This window comes from Eretmochelys imbricata, chromosome 24 (assembly GCF_965152235.1).
Source record: "Eretmochelys imbricata isolate rEreImb1 chromosome 24, rEreImb1.hap1, whole genome shotgun sequence".
Taxonomy (NCBI): domain Eukaryota; kingdom Metazoa; phylum Chordata; order Testudines; family Cheloniidae; genus Eretmochelys; species Eretmochelys imbricata.
The window spans coordinates 13,904,510-13,922,863 of record NC_135595.1 but is presented as its reverse complement, the minus strand read 5'-3'; the positions used below and the strand labels follow the sequence as shown (position 1 = coordinate 13,922,863).

At 60.4% G+C, this 18,354-nt stretch overlaps 2 protein-coding genes across 6 annotated transcripts; one reads left to right on the top strand and one right to left on the bottom strand.

Moving 5' to 3' along the window:
• Positions 1-3,840: 3,840 nt before the first annotated feature.
• On the top strand, positions 3,841-6,502 carry HSPB6 (heat shock protein family B (small) member 6). Its single transcript, XM_077841078.1, has 3 exons — positions 3,841-4,158; positions 5,752-5,874; positions 5,951-6,502. Exons 1-3 carry the CDS (start codon positions 3,955-3,957, stop codon positions 6,146-6,148), a joined length of 525 nt encoding a protein of 174 aa, XP_077697204.1. The 5' UTR covers positions 3,841-3,954; the 3' UTR covers positions 6,149-6,502.
• An 861-nt stretch (positions 6,503-7,363) lies between these two features.
• Positions 7,364-18,130, bottom strand: LIN37 (lin-37 DREAM MuvB core complex component). Of its 5 annotated transcripts, none has more exons than XM_077841338.1 (10): positions 17,982-18,128; positions 14,574-14,628; positions 10,943-11,018; positions 10,508-10,558; positions 10,090-10,119; positions 9,335-9,420; positions 8,928-9,094; positions 8,595-8,741; positions 7,897-7,970; positions 7,364-7,760 (listed from the first exon to the last, which is right to left on the bottom strand). In XM_077841338.1, the coding sequence occupies exons 1-10, from the start codon at positions 18,060-18,062 to the stop codon at positions 7,679-7,681; spliced, it is 849 nt and encodes a 282-aa protein (XP_077697464.1). In that variant the 5' UTR covers positions 18,063-18,128; the 3' UTR covers positions 7,364-7,678. The 5 variants fall into 5 exon arrangements, with proteins under 5 accessions (XP_077697464.1, XP_077697468.1, XP_077697467.1 ...); XM_077841342.1 differs by having other exon boundaries at positions 10,943-11,053; positions 17,982-17,999; XM_077841341.1 differs by lacking the exon at positions 17,982-18,128 and adding an exon at positions 17,933-17,956.
• Positions 18,131-18,354: the final 224 nt, after the last annotated feature.

Below are 18,354 nucleotides of genomic sequence, written 5' to 3'. Positions count from 1 at the left end.
ACACACACAGGCCCACACACCCTCTGGCTGATGCATGCACACGTGCCCCTGCACATGCATGGATCTGGTGGCAGTTGTCAATTTCCACTCGTCTATTTTGGGTGCTAATTATATCGCTGCCCAGCTGGGAGCCCAGCCTTGGCTCAGCCTCAGCCCCCTGCTTGGAACCAGCCAGCCGCGGGGAGGGCTTGGGATAGTCCCCCTTCACCGCCACCAGCCCAGGAAAGACCCCCCCACTCCAGGAAGTGGGCGTGAGCTTAGCCACTCCCCGCTGTGCCCTGTCTGCTGCGGGCCACCCCAATCTGCAGCGAGCACATTCCGCGGCCACTGCCAGGCAGCAGCCAGGCTGACATGGCCTGCAGCCAGCACTGAGTCACGGGCCCCAGTTTACCTGCTGACGTCCCCAAAGCCCCTTCCAGGGGCCTCACCCAGCTCCCAGTCACAGGGCTGAACAGGCCCAGGCTGAGGCCCCCCCAGCCCTGGAGAGCTCAAGTACAGCCGGGCAACAGGACCCCCTGCTCTAACCACTAGCACCTGCCCCAGGGATAGAACCCAGGAATCCTGGCTCATAGCCCCCCCAAATCTAACCATTAGACCCCACTCCCTTCCCAGAGCTGGGGCTAGCACCCAGAGGCACCTAGTCTAGAGGACGAGCCCTGGCCCTAAGGGGACGCGACGGGTGGGGTATTTCTGGGGCAAGAGGCACCAGGACCCAGCCTGCTCCCCAGGCCCAGCTGCTCAGACAGGTCCTGGGCGTCAGGCCAGCACTAATTACAGGGCCCCACTGGCTCTTGCGTTCAGAACAGGTGAGACAATCAGCCCAGCCCTGGCACATCAAAGTGGGAACAGGGTGTAACATCCTGCTCCTCACTGAAAGCAGTCTCACTGCTCCCGGGGCCAGAGTTCTCTGCCCTACGCAGCCCGCACGGCTGAGTCCCGGCTGCTCTGCCTACAGCGGGCTGCGTGTCAGCACCAGGTGAGCCATCCCCATGCGGTGTTATGTGCGGCTGTTCCCCAACTGCTCCAGCCCAGGGGTGGCTACATCTCCACACCCATCGAGCTGTCCCTGAGCAGTGTTGCTATGCAGCTGTTCCCCAGCTGCCCTGGCCCAGAGGTGGCTACGTCGCCGTCCCCAGGTGGCATTATGTGCAGCTGTCCCCCTCCCCACCCACAGATGTCGGTGTCTGAGCACCAGGCCCCTGCTCTGAGGGGGTTAAACCCCATGAGACAGACATTGCAACACTGATTTTTTAAGTGAAACTTCCCAGCCCCTGGGTCAATTTTTATGGTCCAGGTTTGAGCTGAGTTAGTTCAGCTGTTTTGCATTAGGGAGATAAACACCCTTTCCTTGCCAGAATGTAATGCTAGAAAGGCGGAGCCAGGACGCCTGGGTTCTCCCCCTGGCTAGGGGAGGGAAGTCTGGGCAGTTAGAACAATGAGGGCTGGGAGCCAGGACACCTGGGTTCTCTCCCTGACTCTGGGAGGGGAGTGGGGTCTGGTGGGTTAGAGCAGCAGGAGCTGGGAGTCCAGTCAGGATGCCTGGGTTCTCTCCCCAGCTCTCGTCTCCTGTGCCCAGCCTGCACTCTCTCCCTGCTCACAGGATCAGCCTGTCACTGAACGGCCTTTGTGTGTCAGCCGCTGACGCCTCCTGTGCCCATGACCAGGGGGCAAGGCAGCAGGATGGAGCTTTTTGGTGGTTATTGCGCTGCTATGGGGGGCTGGCTGCAGGGGGCGGGAAATCCACCCAGGCCTGGGGGGCTCCAGAGGCTGGGCTGGGGGATCGCTGCAGCTGGTGTTTTCAATTCTGCTGTGACTCCTTGCCTGCGGCTTGGCTGTGCATGTATCTGGCTGTCTGGGTTTGCAGCTGTTTCAGGGCTCAGGCTGTGGCTGTTCTGTATCTCACTGCGTTTGCCGCTGTGTGTGTCTGGATGTGTCTGCATCTGTTGTGGGGCGTGGGCTGTGGCTGTTCTGTGTCTTGTGTTTGTGGCTGTGTGTATTTGTGGCTTTGTGTTTCTAGGTGTGGGTGTCTGGCTGTGTCTGCAGGCTGTGGCAGTTCTGTCTCGTGTTTGCAGCTGTGTGAGTCTGGCTGTGGGTATAGTTGTGTGTCTGGCTGTGTTTGCGGCTATGCATGTGTTTGTGGCTGTTTGCGGTTGTTGTGGGGCTCAGGCTGTGGCTGGGTTGGTGTTTGGTGTGTCTCTAGCCGTGTCTGGGCTGCGAGCCAGGTGGCATCCATGTCTGGCTGTGGCTCTGTAGCTGGGTTCATTTCTTCGGCAGGCGCCGTGCCGGGGGCATCGGGCAGTGTGCAGGCTTTGTCGTGGTGTGCCCCTGCATGTTGTTTTGTGGCTGCCTTTGCTGGGCTGTTCCCTCCAGGGGGTGGGGGTTTGTGCTGCGGAGAATGTTGTGTGTGTCACCAGGTGAGTGTTCGTGTCTCTGAAGTCCAATACAGTCAAACCACAGTATTCAGGCCGGGCTCAGACCCACAACACTCATTACACAGAGACCACCAGCTGGGCAGGGACCAGAGCTTGCACTCCTTAGAGGGGAAAGGCCCTATTCCCTGTCCCCCTTAGCCAGCCAGTCCCCTGCCCTGGGCTGGATTGAACTGGTGCCCCTAGAGGGGAAAGGCCCCAATCCCCATCCCCCTGAGCCAGCCAGGCCCCCCACCCTCCTCCCTATGTGTGGCAGGCGTGCACTTTAGCCACAGTCCCTTGGCGGATGCTTGACACATGGGCTAATCCCTGATATAGTAACATGAGCACATTTGGCCTCAGGCTTTGGGCACCAAATCCCTGGGACAGAGAGACTTAAAGAGACCCCCTGCTTTAACCCCCAGCCCCCACTGCCCTCTCAGAACTGGGGAGAGGACCCAGGAGTCCTGGCTCCCAGCCCCCTGCACCTCCCCCGCTCCAAGCACTACACATGATGTTTTTGCTTATCCAACCCAGCTAGGGACACTGCTGCTCTGAGCTTCCCCACAGCAGTGCCCAGCTGAGTACCCTGCCACTGTGAGCTTCCCTGCAACAGTGTCCGGCCTGACAGGACCTCAGCGCTGCGAGCTTCCCTGTGGCAGTGCCCAGCTCTACAAGCTTCCCCATGGCAGCATCCAGCCAGGCAGGACCCCGCGGGGTAGGGCAATCTTCTGGGCAATGCTCCTTTGTTCTGTGCCCAGCTGGCCCAGCCTGGCTCCATGTCTGGGGCGCAGCTCCCCGAATGGGATCGGACAGGATGGGAAACCAGTGCGCCCATGTGCCTGGGTTTGGGGCAGGGCGCATGTGCCAGATACGCACCCCATCCCACTGTCTGTCCGTCCGTCCCCATTCCCCTGCCCCTCCCCAGCACACACCGCATGCAGCGCCTTCCCCGGGCAGTGGCCCACAAATGTGTGGGGTGAGTGCTCGCAGGGCTGGGAGGAGGGGAGCCGAGTCCTGGTGGGGTGGGGGTCGGGGGGCACAGTCTGTGTTGTGTCTGGCAGCTGGCCTCTCAGAGGGGCTGACATGTGGGTGGGGGTGCACAGAGTAGGGCTCAGCCCCTCCAGCAGGGACAGAGGGACACACACACACGTGCACGGTTTGTGTGTGTGTGTGTGGTGTCTATCCATCCCCCAGCTGGAGGGGCTGAGCTGTCTGTCTGTCCTCACAGCTTCCCCCCCGTGGAACTCCTCCTCCCCCTGGGATCCAGGCCTGCGACCTGCCCCAGACTCGGTCTGTCTCTGGTGACAGTCGGCTGGGGACGGGGGGGTTGCCCACCCTATCCGTCTGTCCACATCAGTGCAGGTCGGTCCGTCCGTCTGTGCTGGTCTCGCCTGGCCCCGCAGGCCTGGCAGGCAGCCCGGCCCTCCCCTTGGCCCGGTGCCCGGCCATCCCTCCTCGCCCAGGCTTCTAGCGCCTTCCACGCCCGTGGGATATAAGGCCCCGACGGAGGGCGGGTGCAGACGGACGCCCCGACCCAGCTGCCATGGACGTCGCCATCCAGCATCCTTGGCTGCGCCGGCCTCTGGGCCCTGGCTTTGGCCCCTTCCTTGCCAACCGCCTCTTCGACCAGCGCTTCGGCGAGGGGCTGCTGGAGAGCGACCTGGCAGCCCTCTGCCCCGCCGCCGGCCACGGCCCCCTCTACACCCGCCCCCCTGGCGTGGTCCTGCCCGACACCGGCCTCTCCGAGGTGGGTCAGGGGTGGGTGCCCCTCATTGCCCCCAATCCCTGCTCCCCCTCCCTGCTCCCAGTCCCCGCACCCCCTCACTGCCCCAAATCACTGCTCCCCCAATCCCTGCACCCCAATCCCTGCATCCCTCGCTGCACTCCAAATCCCTGCACCCCCACTGCCTCAAATCCCTGCACTCCCCCATCCCTGCCCCAAATCCCTGCCCCCCTCACTGCCCACTGAATCCCTGCACCCCCTCACTGCACCAATCCCTTCCCCCACTCCTCGCCCCACCCTCAATGCACCCGAAAACTCCTGCCCCTTCACTGCCCCCCAAATCCCAGCATCACCCTCATTGTGCCCAATCCCTGTATCCCCAATCTCTGCACCCCGACTGTCCCAAAAATCTCTGCATCACCCTCACTGCTCCCCACATCCCTGCTCCCCCCCCCTTGCTTCACCCCCTGGATCTGTGCATGGTCTCCACCCTTCCTGTAGTCACACCCAGGCCCCACCCACTGCTGGCCCCCCAGAGCCACATGGGCCCCCCCCACCCATCCATCTATTAATGTCCACCACTCTCTCTGCTCCCCTAACTCCATAATCCACACCCCTTCTGTACCTCCCTGCATCCCCATTCCCTGCTGCCCCCTCTCTCTGCACCCTTAAATCCAGGTGTTGCCTGTGCTCACTGTACCCCCAGATCCATGCATGGCCCACATCCTCTCTGCACCCCTGAATTCTGCTCTGCCAGGCCCATACCCCAAATACCAGAGAGTCTCACCCCAGTGGCATGAGCTTCCCCAGGGCTGTGCTGGGAGTGGGGGGCTGCGGGGACTAATGCTGTACACAGCCATATTGGGGTGTGAGTGCCTCCCACCCCTTGGGGCATCGGTGAGCAGGAGAGGGGTAATGGGGGGTGGCACGGAAGCAGAGGCTGCCCTATTATGGTAACATTCCTGTGCTGTGCGGCGCCTGCTGCCAGCTGGTTGGGCTGCCGGCCATGGGGACGGGGGGGGGGGGAGCAGCTAGCTCCCCCCAACTTTGGACCCCGTTATTCCACCCTCCCCCAGGCTCTGCATCCCTCACCGCACCAGCATCAGCAGGGCCCGGCAGGGGCAGCACTCAGAGGGGTGGGACTCCAGGACTGCGAGTCCCCCTCCCCCGGCAGTGCCTAGCCCTGTAAGCTTCCCCCCCACAATACCCAGCCCTGTGAGCTTCCCCCCTGGCAGTGCCCAGACCTGGCCCCCGGCACTGTAAGTTTCCCCCAGCTCCCCAAGTCTGTGAGCTTCTCCCTGACAGTGCCCAGGACCGGTGCTGCAAGCTTCCCCCTGACAGTGCCCAGCCCCTGCAAGCTCTCCCCTACCCCGCAGTGTCCAGCCCTGGAACCTGGTGCTGTGAGTTTCCCCGTCAGTGCCCAGCCCTGGAGCTGTGAGCTTCCCTCCAGTGGTGCCCAGCCCCAGGTGCTGCGAGCTTCCCTCTGGCAGTGCCCAGCCCCAAAAGCTTCTCCCTGGCAGTGCCTGGCCCCCAGCCCTGCAACCTTCCCTCTGACAGTGCCCAGCACCAGTGAGCTTCTCCCCAGCAGTGCCCTCACCCCCTGGTCTGCCCCCACAGATGACACTGGACAAGGACCGGTTCTCAGTGCTGCTGGATGTGAAGCATTTCTCGCCTGAGGAGCTGAGCGTGAAGGTGGTGGGTGACTACGTGGAGGTGCACGCCAAGCATGAGGAGCGTCCGGTACGGCCCCCCCAGCCCAGAGTGCCCCCCTCAGCCCTCCTCCCCCCCACACTGACACCTTCTCTCTTGCCCCCAGGACGAGCACGGCTACATCTCCCGTGAGTTCCACCGGCGCTACGGGCTGCCCCGGGGTGTGGACCCCGCCACTGTCACCTCAGCCCTCTCGCCCGACGGCATCCTCTCCATCACGGCGCCCACCAAACCAGAAGGCAAGGCCCAGGAGCGCACCGTCCCCATCACCTGCCAGCAGAGCCCTGCCATCACTGGGAAATAGGGGGGGCAAGGATCTGCCTCTACACTCCCCCCCACCAGAGCCAGGGGGTCCCCCTCTCACCACTAGGGACACCCCCTGCCTGGTGGGCGTCACCCTCCCCCAGTGCCTTGGGACAGCAGAATTTCAGGGGGTCCCCCTTTCCAGGCCTGGGGGAGCAGAGAGCTGGGAGTTGCTCCTTCCCCTTCTCCCCTCCCCCGACCAGCTGCTTTGCAGGATTTTTTCTTATCTATGGCTGGTGCTGTATGAAGCCAGGAGCTCGGCCAATAAACTCCACCCGCCTGCTGGACTGGTGCCTCCCTGTGGTTGTTTTTGGGGGCCACTGCTGGGGGGGGTGGATTTCATCCAGGGGTGCTGCCTGGGAGGAGGTGGGGGTAAGTTACAGTGCATGGTGGGAGTTGTGTGCAGTGGCTGGTCTGTGCTTGTCAGGGAAGGGGAGGATAAACAGGGTTGTTTAGCGGTGGGGGCAGGTGGTACGAAGCAGAGAGGATGTGTTGGGGTGCACCTGTTTGAGGTTATAGGGCAGAATGCCCCTGGTGCCCAGGGCTGGGTGTGGCGGGCGGAAGCCCCTGGTGCCCAGGGCTGGGTGTGGCGGGCGGCTGTTTGGAGTTGTGTGTCAGAGCATAACAGGTGTCTGGTGCTGTGTAAGGAAGCACCTGTTGCATAGGGCTGAGAGAGACAGCCAGGGGGGCCCTAGGCCAGCAGTTGGGACCTATGGCTGCGTATGTGGGGTGAGGGGAGCTGCAGGAGGGACACATGTACCCATACTCCAGGGGCATGGGTTACAGTAACATCCCACCCTGCTCTCTCACCTCATGCTCCCCCCAGGTCCCACACACTGCACCCTCTCACTAGAGCCCCTGGGGCCCTGCTGCGACACCCAGACACGGGCCAGCCCGGCCACCAAAGTGTGGCTAGTGCAAACTCCCTGCCCCAGTGCAGCAGCATGACATCACTGCGACACACCCCTCTGTTCCTGAGGGGAGGGGGGCAGCTCAAGGCTGATTAACCCCTTGTGGAACAGCTCAGGTGGGGTCTACAGAGGTCTGGCCTCACCAGAGCCCCATTTACCCACAGGGGTGAGGCAGGACCCCACTTCCCAGCCACCCCTATCTCCCCGCCCCTGCTGCATTGCCTCCAGCTGTGAATTCTCCCCATAGGGGGCTTCTCCCTGGGCCACTCCAGGGTGTCATCTCCCCATGACACAGGTGAACCAGGTGGCAGGGACTCAGTTTATTGGCTGTGTTGGAACTTGGGGGGGGCAGGAGAGGAGACTAGGCCCAACCTGGGAGACTAGGCCCCCATACATGCACTAGCCGCTGCCTCCACTGAGGGGCAGCCCCACCCCACACAGAGCCCAGCCAGGGGACAGAAGAGGGGCATGAGTGGCACCCCCACACCAAGCCCAGGGTTTTCAGCTGCTTTCTACTACGAGTGGCCTCCCCAGAGGCGGGGCGCCCAAGTGGCCCCATTCCCAGTGTCTGGGCCTCAGTACAGCCCCACCCCCAAGAGAAAGGGCCTGGGCAGGGCCCCTCACTGCCGCTCGTACATCTCCTTGAGGATCTTCATGCTCTCAGCATAGCGCAGCTGGTTCCGGTGCGATGCCTCCTTCCACCTGCGGGGGCAGCAGAGATCAGAGATGGGGCAGGGGGACAAGAACCCCCCTCCCCGAGGCTGAAGTGCCCCCAGCCCTTCCCCCAGGCGGAGTATGAACACCCTCCCTCCATCCCCCACCACTCTGGCACACCCACCGCTGGCGGATCTTCTTCCAGCGCTCCATGTTCTTATAGATGAGAGATGACATCGAGGGCCGTGGGTCAGGGGTCTACATGGGGGGGCGGGAGAGAAGAGAGAGAACGAACACACATCAGGTTGCGGGGGAACCTGAGAGAGCAGGAGCCTACAGGGGGTGGATCCCCTGGAAGGGAGGGGCAGTGTCATGGTAGGAGCATAGTGGGGGGGGTGGGATAGCTCAGTGGTTTGAGATTGGCCTGCTAAACCCAGGGTTGTGAGCTCAATCCTTGAGGGGGCTGTTAAGTTGATCTGGGGCAAAAAGTGGGGATTGGTCCTGCTTTGAGCCCGGGGTTGGACTAGATGATCTCCTGAGGTCCCTTCCAACCCTGAGAGTCTGTGATTCTGTGTGGGGGGAAATGGGTAGTTGGGGGGTGGACCCCAGGGGAAGTGGGTAGGAAAAGAGCAGGGAACCAGGTGGGAGATAGGGGGCAGGCAGCCTGCAAGGCTGGGACAAAGTATCGGGGACCCCATGGGACCCATGGAGAATGGCGGGGCAGCAGTCCAGGCCGTGAGAGCAGAGCAGTGGATGGGGGACAGACTGAGGGGAGCTGCAGCACCCCCTGCAGGTGGAGGAGGGAAGAGGCCAGAGCTCAGCGGGCATGAGGCCCTGGGTGGGGCAGCAGGTGGACACAGCAGCCCGGGGCCCCACCCTCACCATGTCAGGGGGCAGCCCCCCATCCTCAGGTGGCAGCGGGGAGGGTATTCTGGTGCTCACAGACTCCCCACCAGCACTCTCCAGGCCAGCACACGGCGGGGGCAGCTTGTACACATCCTGGCTCTTCCCGTTCAGCCCCTCAGCCCCCTGGGAACACAGAGCAGGTCACAGCAAGGGGTGGGGAGACCCCGCACAGCCCCTCCCCAATCCCTGCCCCTCAGCCCCCTGGGAACACAGAGCAGGGGGAGAGGACACCCGACACAGCCCCACCCTCATCCCTGCACCATGGGGGGACAGGACCCCATACAGCCCCTCCCTCCACATACCCCCCACCTCCTCATCCTCAGGCAGGGTGGGCAGCGGGGGGCTGGGCGAGCGCTCCCTCTCGCGCACAGCGGGGCTGTTCCTCATCCAGGCCCGGCAGATGGGGTACAGTGGGGTGCTCTCCGCAAACTGCGCCAGGTCCACACTCCGGTCAAACAGCTTGATGATGTAGGTGTCTGGGGGTGAAAGCAGAAAAACCATCAGACGGGAACCCCCACTAACCAGCCCGCCGCTCGGGATGTGAGCCAGCACCCCCTGGGTGGGGGGGAAGGCCCCATGCCCCATTCCCTGCCCCCCAACCCAGCCATGTTCCAGTCCCCCCCCCCCACACCCCGAACCAGTCAGTCCCCTGCCCTGGGCCAGATAGGAGCCAGCACCACCTAGAGGGGAAGGCCCTGTGCCCCACCCCCACTTACTCTGTCTCTGCTGGCCACCCTCAGTCAATCCATCATCTGTCTCCTTCCTCTTCTTGCGCCGGTGATGGGAGAACCGTGCTGAGGGCCTGCCGTGGGGGTGGGGACAGATCAATGGTGGACTGCCAAGCCCCAACACCTCCAGGGACTGAGGCCAGGCCATAGAAGGGACTCCCCGCCATAGGGCTGAATGGGGGCCCAGACACATGGAGCCTCAGGCATGATCCTGGGAGAGGAGCCAGCCCTTCCCCACACAGATATCCCCATCCTAGCACCGTCCTGCCACCCCCTCCCCACAAGGGCTCCTTGCACAGGAAGGCTCGCCCAGCACGGAGATGCAGCCAGCTCTGGGGTGGGGCAGCTGGGAAACAGGACACAGTGACTATTGCCGGAGAATCTCTAAGCCCTTTAATAACAAAACTTCAGCCTCATAATGCCCTTCCAAGAGCTGGGGGTGTCACCTCTACTTCACAGACAGAACTGAGGTGCTGACTGCAAAGGGACTTGCATCAGGTCAAATGGCTAAAGAGGGAGAGAACCCAGGAGTCCTGACTCCCCCTCCCTCCCAACCCACCAGATCCCACTACTCACCCACGGCTGAGGGAGAACCCAGGCATCTCTGGTTCCCAGCCGCCCTGCTCTAACCCACTAGACCCCAGGGCCTCCCCCGTCTACTCGTCCATCTCCCGTCAGGGTGGTGTCTGGGCCTGACAGCCCTATGGTGCACAGCGAGGCACAATGCCACTGGAAGTACCCACCTCTTCCCAGTCGCAGAGGGGGAGGAGTCCCTGCAAAGACAAGAGGAGAGGGGAGGTGAGGCCCGAGGTGCAAGGCCCCCCAACCCTTCCCAGGGGCAGCAGACCCCCGCTGCTAGACATGGTGCCCCCTGCTCCAATCCTGCCCACACCCCTGACCCAGGAGAAGGAGGGAGGTCTGAGGAGCACGGGTGGTGATTGGAGGAGGTCAGCATGGGGGTGGGGAAGAACCAAGGGCTGGGAGCTGAACCCGGCTGGAGTAACGCGGGGCTCTGAGTGAAAGGGACAATCCTGCCATCCCACAGCTCAGCACTGGAATGTTATGGGCCTTCCCAGCTCTGACCTGGCTTCCCAAGGGGCCACAGGAGAAAGGCTCCTCCCACACAGCCCCCCCAACAGCTCCTGGTCAGAGGCTCCTTACTTGCTGAGCGGGTCACTGGACGTCTTCCCGGCATCCTCATCCATCTGCTCCCTGCAAGGAGCATGTCAGTCCGAATCAGAGCCAGCCCGATCCCATCCCCCATGGCATGCAACCCTGGGGGCCCAACCCCCGAGCCAGCTGACCCACTGCCGTGGGGCTGGAGGGACCCATCACTCCCCAGAGGGAAAAGGCCCCATTGCCATTCCCCACACCCGAGCCAGCCAGTCCCATGCCCAGGGGTGCCCCCTAAAAGGGAAAGGACCTGTGTCTCTTTTCCTGCTGCCCCAAACAGCCCGCTTGACCCCTGCCCTGGGGGTGGATTAGAACTGGTGCCCCCTAGAAGTAAAAGGCCCCATATTCCCCCAGCTCTGTTCCAAGCCCAACTCCCAGCCTATGCTCTCATCCCCCCACCGGTCCGTACGTATCTCCACCCACCGGTCCACATCACTTTTCTCCAGCAGACACTGCAGCACAGCATCAAGGCGGCTCCGGGCGTTGGTCATCTCCAGATCTGCAGTGGGAAGTGTAACTCAGACACCTGGAGCCCTGAGCGTGATAGTGGGAGAGGAACTTGCGCCTTCCCTCACAGCCAGCCTCTCCACAGCCCCGCCCAGCTCTGCACATCCCAAAGGGCTCCACCCACAGGGATGGCTTGTCTGGCACTGGAATGCAGCCATCTCCAGGGCGGGGCAGCTGAGGAAGAGCTAAACACAAGCTACAACTGGCCAGAGCGAAGGGGTTAGCACCTTGTCTCTTGGGGCTCTTGCAGGGTTAGAATAGAACCCAGGAGTCCTGACTCCAAGCCCCCCCTTGCCATAATCACTAAACCCCACTCTCCTCCCTGAGCCAGGACAGAACACAGGAGGTCCAAAAACTGCTTTGGGACAGGAACTGAAGAAACCTGAACACAGGGGGAGGCAAAATAGAACCGGTCATGTTGTTTTTGCTTTTGCTCCAGGAGTCGGCCTGTGATACCCAGCCTTGGTTATCAATGGGTCAAGTGAGTCCACACTCCAGCCAGCCCGGAATCTCCCCAAACCATGTTTTCTGAGATGTCCAGCCCTGTCCTGGGACAATCAGAGGGAGGTTTGGGTCTGTAGCTGCTTTACAGAGTCAATAGCTCACAGTTTGTTACGTGAACTGAAGTTCCCCAACAGCTGAGTTCAGACACAGCCTGGGATGGGTCGAGATTCAACATAAACCATGTTCATGTAATTCCAAAAAGCTTTGCAATGAGCTTAAGTGGCAGGAACGGTTACAAGAGAAAGGGAAAGAAAACGCGGTCCAGTGACTGAAACTTAACAAGGCAGACATGGTGGAAGGTAAAACCTCCCCACATCTCCGCCAAGCCAGCTGACCGAACCCCAGGGGCCAGATTGATCCCCCAAAGTCAAAGGGGGATAGATCCTCTCTCATCTTAGGGGTCGGCCAGATCACTTGGGGTCTCCTGGCCTCTCAAAAACGTCAAAGACAAAAGCCTATTTCCAGCTGTGAGGTGGCACCGTGAGGTCTGTCCCCCACCACCCAGTTGGAGTTGTCTGCAAAGATGGAAATCATTTAGTCCTGCCTCTGCCGGTGTAACCGAATGAACATGAGACATGTGATTGGCTATCTCCCTCCTCTCCACCGTGGTAGTGCGCCATTCGCCTCCCCCCTTTGTGAGTGTGGTGGGCCTGTTTACACGACATTCTCACGGTCTTTCAGAGCACTGCGGGAGTGGAAAACTCACCCTTCTGGCTACAGTGGGGTAGTTCCTGCTTGGCTGGCAACCAACTTGTCAATTATCATTTCAGTTCACATCCATAACTTTGCACCAGTTGCCTGCAGCCTTGTTACACGATGATATTAATACCCAGTGAGTCATGAGCTTTCCGCTAGCACCTCCCAAGGCATATTTTGTACAAAGGGTGTGAATCCAGGCATGCTTCGGGTCACCTGCCCCCCTTACAATGTTGCAGGAGGGTTACCCACTGGCTGACCCAAAGGCCCTGTTTCCTGGACCAGGGTCTCTGTTCCCTTTCTGTGTACAATTTCCATCTCATATTCTTAGAGCGGCATGCTCCATCAGAGTAGTTTGGGACTGGAGCCATCATGCTAATGCAGAGTGATCGGTTAGGCCCCAGAATTTCTGTTGCACTGCCCACGCTCCGGCCGAGCATTCTCTTTCTATGACAGAGTAATTCTGTTCAGCGGGTGTCAGATTCTCGCTTCATAAAGCATTGGGGGAGTTATTACTGTCCCGATTGCATTAGTGCAGCCCCTAACCCAGCGTGTGAGGTGTCTGTGCACAGCTCAAGTCTGGACTAGCCAGAACAGGCTTCTCAGCCCTCAACAAGCTTTCAACCACACACCATTGTCTGGCTTTTTGCACACATCTGTGATTGCAACTACAATGTCACTGAACCCACATGCCCAGAGAAAATTGGTCAGACTTCTACTGTCCAAAGCAAACATTGCAAAGGTTGATTGGGCTATAAAGACAGGGCGGGGGGGCTGAACCTCAATGATAAGCAATTGACTCAACGGGTTGCATACGATATTATGTATTAACAGAGGGTATCAAGTGAGGTCTTTTCTGAAAGCTAATGACACTTGGTGATGAATATCTGGGGAGATGTCTGTATTAATGCTATGGGGAGAAATACTGACACTTAGTGAGGTTACACTTTACAGCCTGTGTCCACACACAGGGAGAAACAGCTCACTCCCAGCCAGTCAGCTCCCTGCCTCCCAGAAGATTAAGCAAGATGTGATCAGAACTGATGACAGGCCCATTTACACAGAAACCATATAGAGCATGGGAAGCCCATGGGAACGGCAAACAGTCTGAGGTCAACCTGCTGCTTAGAACAAGTTCTCTGAAGGTATAAGGCAAGGACAGAAACCACCTTTGGCACCTGTCACTAGACACAAGAGATCAGAGCTACTGCAAGCTAAGAAAAATGGGTTCTTCCACCACAGGGGTGTTGAAGTCTCTAGAATGGAACACAGGTGAGAAATCTGCTTAGGTAAAGATCTTGCACCTAAAAGGACAAGGGAAGCCAGCATGTTGTGCTTTTGTGAAGGTCCTGATTGAGGCTGGGAAGAGCAAGCAGGCAGACAGACCATCTTGACCACCACCTGTATCTTGACCACCACTGCATTCAGTGGCTGAATCCCACGGCATGCATCCGATGAAGTGAGCTGTAGCTCACGAAAGCTTATGCTCAAATAAATGTGTTAGTCTCTAAGGTGCCACAAGTACTCCTTTTCTTTTTGCGAGTACAGACTAATACGGCTGCTACTCTGAAACCTGTCATTATTGTGTCCTATTGTTCATAAACGGGTCTTATTCTTACAAGCCAACCCACCTCTGTGTTTGAACGGCGGGTGCATTCATCCCAGTGAGATTAATAAGCTGTAATGTGTGGGTGTCTTTCGAGGAGGAAAGGAACCGCATTATTTCTCTGAACTGGCCAGGAGAGGGCTGGACATGGCAGAGCACACTCTGGGGGAAATTCGGGAATTGGAACATGTTGGGGTCAGCTTGCTGGTGGGGCTGTCTAGCACACACTCAAGGGGTGACCTGCATGCTGGTAGATTGGCTGTGAGCCTTCCAGCAGCAAAGCACTGGAAGGCACTCCAGGCTACCGGGCAAGTGGAGACAACCCCTCACTGGGCTGTATTGCACCCTGAACCCTGACTGGACCATCATAAAACTTGTCCCTTTGAATGGGCGTGGATGCCGGGTATGCACCCCAAAGATCCTGATGGCAAGCAATTGGGACCCTCCACTCGCCAAAGTATTTTGAGGATCAAAACATGCCCAGGGTGGGTAGAGCCCATGCAGAGACAGGCATGTAACCCCCAACTGCCCCCATGATGACCCTCCCCCAGGGGGTGTAAGTTCTGTGGCCTCCTTAGAATGGATCAGCTGCTGGGCACATAGCAGCTGTGGTGTGGGAATGTCTTTCAGTGCCTGGCTGGGGGGCAGCTGGAATCCCAGACTAGGTAGCTGGAGGTGCCCACCCTGCCATCTGGTACCACCAGGGCTCTTCAGGCAGATCCACAGAGGTACAGAACCTACCCTGCTTCTCGATTTCCACCTTCGTAGGCAGCATGGTAACCTGGGGCCAGGAACCCTGCAAAGAGAGACCTGGAGTCAGAGAACGTGCTATGGGGACATAGACATGGAGAGCAGGATGGTGGGTTACAGCCGGGGGGGTGTTGGGAGTCAGAACTCCTGGGTTCTATCCTGGCTCAGAAGGGGGATGGGGCAGAGGGAAATAGAACCCAGGAGTCCTGACCCTTTCCATGCTGAATCTGGTTCCAGATTTTTCAACAACAAGCTCTATTGGCCCTCAGAAGCCCAAAATAAGTCACCAACCAGCTTTTAAAGAGAACCGGAGTGCTCAGCGCTACAGGATCACAACACAGCAGCAACGAAGGGACCGACTGCCCAAAGCAACATGGTACAAAGCTTTTGCTTGGCCTGTTTTTCTAGCAGTTGGGCAAAGCCACACAGACAGAAACCAGGGTCATTTCCCTTCTCTTTGTAGCTTAGCTGACCGATATGATGGGCTGAAATGGGTCAAGTCCATAGCCAAGTTCTCCAGCCACACTCAGCTCCAGCTGACAGACTGAAGGGGACGCAGACCTAAGGGGAAATGTGCTAGCCCGAAAGCCCCCACAAGGGCAGGGGGAGAAATGGAGCAGCACTTCACAGATGCTTTTCCGGCTCAGGACGCTGCACAAAACCTGCACAATCTTCACGTCTGCAGCCAGCCAAAATGACATCCCCTAAAAAGGGGACAAGCTGGGATTTCAGGGCTTTTGTCTCCTTGCCATTGGCTGCGGTACCTTTTTCCATTCTGGGCCCATTTCCTCAGGGATGGTGGATTGGGAACTGTAAGCCATCCATCTACCAAAAGTAGCAGCAAAACCAGAACCAGCCAAGCTTGCAGCAGGGGACACACCTCCTCGATTTCCAGACCATTCTGCTTTGACAAAGCCGCACACCCAGCTAGAGGCAGAAACTCCCAGGGGCCCCTCAGGGACCACTCTGCTCTGACAATGCCAGATAGAGGCAGTAATGCCCAGGTGGCACTGGCCAGTTTTTGTGCCACTCAGGAACAAGATGGTACCTGGGGCAGGGCTGTGCTGGGAAACAGTTGGATTTTGAATTTCAAGCACAGTTCCATGGGTACTCTGGGGTCAGTGAGGCAGCTAGTGGGCCTGCCGTTCCCCAGCCCACACGCAGCCCCCGTACCTGGCCAACCTACTACCATGGGCCTGCGCCCCCCACCCAACGCAGACCTGGCTCAGCCCCGGTACAACGCATACACCACCCCATACACACCAATGCAGACCAGGCAAGAGCCCAGTAACATACACCCCCTCACCGCACATACCCCACCACTCAAACGGGCCACGCCCAGCCCTGGTATCACCGCCACACACCCCATACTCTCCCCCACAGGTATCTCCCCCCCCCCAGCATACACCTCTCAACCCTGCCCCCACATACCCCACACATTCCTTCCATTCCCACATCCCCAACTCTCCCCCCCACATAGCTCTACCCCCAAACCCACCCCATACGAACTACCCCACCCCCTGAACTCCCCCGCACAGCACTACCCCACCTCCAACCTCACGTTCCCCATACACCCCCTACGCTTCCCCCCTTCCAACAGACACCGCTCCAACATCCCATCCACCCTCCCACCCAGATCTCCAGCCACATCCACCCCACCCCCGAACTCTCCTCCCCATATAGCTCCACCTCAAACCCCACATTCCCTATACAACCCCTACGGCCGCTTCCTCCCAAGCACCCCTCCGAGCTACCCCACACATCTCCACCTGCTCCTACCGACACCACTCCCACATTGCATGCACCTCTGCACGCCCTACATCCCCCTACCCCCAAACTTCCCCCCCAGCACCACTCTTACTTCCAACCCCACATTCCACATACACCCCCTACACTTCCCCCCACCCCCTCCTACCGACACCGCTCCCACAACCCACACACCTCCCCACCCCCTACATCCCCCCACCCCCCTAGCTCCACCCTGATCTCCACCCCCGCCTCCCACCCCACGTTCCCCATACACCCCCTACGCTCCCCCCACCCCTCCTACCGACACCGCTCCCACATCCCACACACCTCCGCACCCCCTACATCCCCCACCCCCGAACTCTCCCCCCACCCACCTAGCTCCACCAAGATCTCCACCCCACCTCCCACCCCACGTTCCCCATACACGTCCTACGCTCCCCCCCACCGATACCACTCCCACATCCCACACACCTCCGCACCCCCTACATCCCCCCACCCACCTAGCTCCACCCTGATCTCCACCCCACCTCCCACCCCACGTTCCCCATACACCCCCTACGCTTCCCCTACCCCTCCTACCGACACCGCTCCCACATCCCACACACCTCCGCACCCCCTACATCCCCCACCCCCGAACTCTCCCCCCACCCACATAGCTCCACCAAGATCTCCACCCCACCTCCCACCCCACGTTCCCCATACACGTCCTACGCTCCCCCCCCCCACCGACACCGCTCCCACATCCCACACACCTCCGCACCCCCTACATCCCCCCACCCACCTAGCTCCACCCTGATCTCCACCCCACCTCCCACCCCACGTTCCACATACACCCCCTACGCTTCCCCCACCCCTCCTGCCGACACCACTCCCACATCCCACACACCTCCGCACCCCCTACATCCCCCACCCCCCGAACTCTCCCCCCACTCCCCTAGCTCCACCCTGATCTCCACCCCACCTCCCACCCCCACGTTCCCCATACACCCCCTACGCTCCCCCCACCCCCTCCTACCGACACCGCTCCCACATCCCACACACCTCCGCACCCCCTACATCCTCCCACCCCCCTAGCTCCACCCTGATCTCCACCCCACCTCCCACCCCCACGTTCCCCATACACCCCCTACGCTTCCCCTACCCCTCCTACCGACACCGCTCCCACATCCCACACACCTCCGCACCCCCTACATCCCCCCACCCCCCTAGCTCCACCCTGATCTCCACCCCACCTCCCACCCCCACGTTCCCCATACACCCCCTACGCTTCCCCTACCCCTCCTACCGACACCGCTCCCACATCCCACACATCTCCCCACCCCCTACATCCCCCCACCCCCCTAGCTCCACCCTGATCTCCACCCCACCTCCCACCCCCACGTTCCCCATACACCCCCTACGCTCCCCCCACCCCCTCCTACCGACACCGCTCCCACATCCCACACACCTCCCCACCCCCTACATCCCCCACCCCCGAACTCTCCCCCCACCCACCTAGCTCCACCCTGATCTCCACCCCACCTCCCACCCCCACGTTCCCCATACACCCCCTACGCTCCCCCCACCCCCTCCTACCAACACCGCTCCCACATCCCACACACCTCCGCACCCCGCTCCAGGGCCCGGACACCCCTCCCCCCGCTGTCTCACCTCCCTCCAGCCGACACCAGCAGCAACGACTCGGTGCTGCCCGAGCGCGCCCAGGGGCCCGGCCGTCTGCACCCCTCCCATTGGCGAGCATCGCCGCCAATCAGCGCCCAAGACCCAATCGCCACCCGGCCTCTCTGGCTAGGCACGCTGGGTGCTGTAGTCCGCGTCGTGTCTGCGGACCGGCTCTTTGCCTCCTGGGAAGGGTAGCGCGAGAGCGCCCGGCGGTCATTTTGAACGGGTGGAAGTAGACGGGAGCACCACGGGAGCTGTAGTCACAGCGCGCTATGACTCATAGGATATGTCGTCATAGGACGCACAGACCTGCCCCGCGGCCATTTTTATCGAGTGGCCAGTGGCGCGCTGCGCTGCGCTG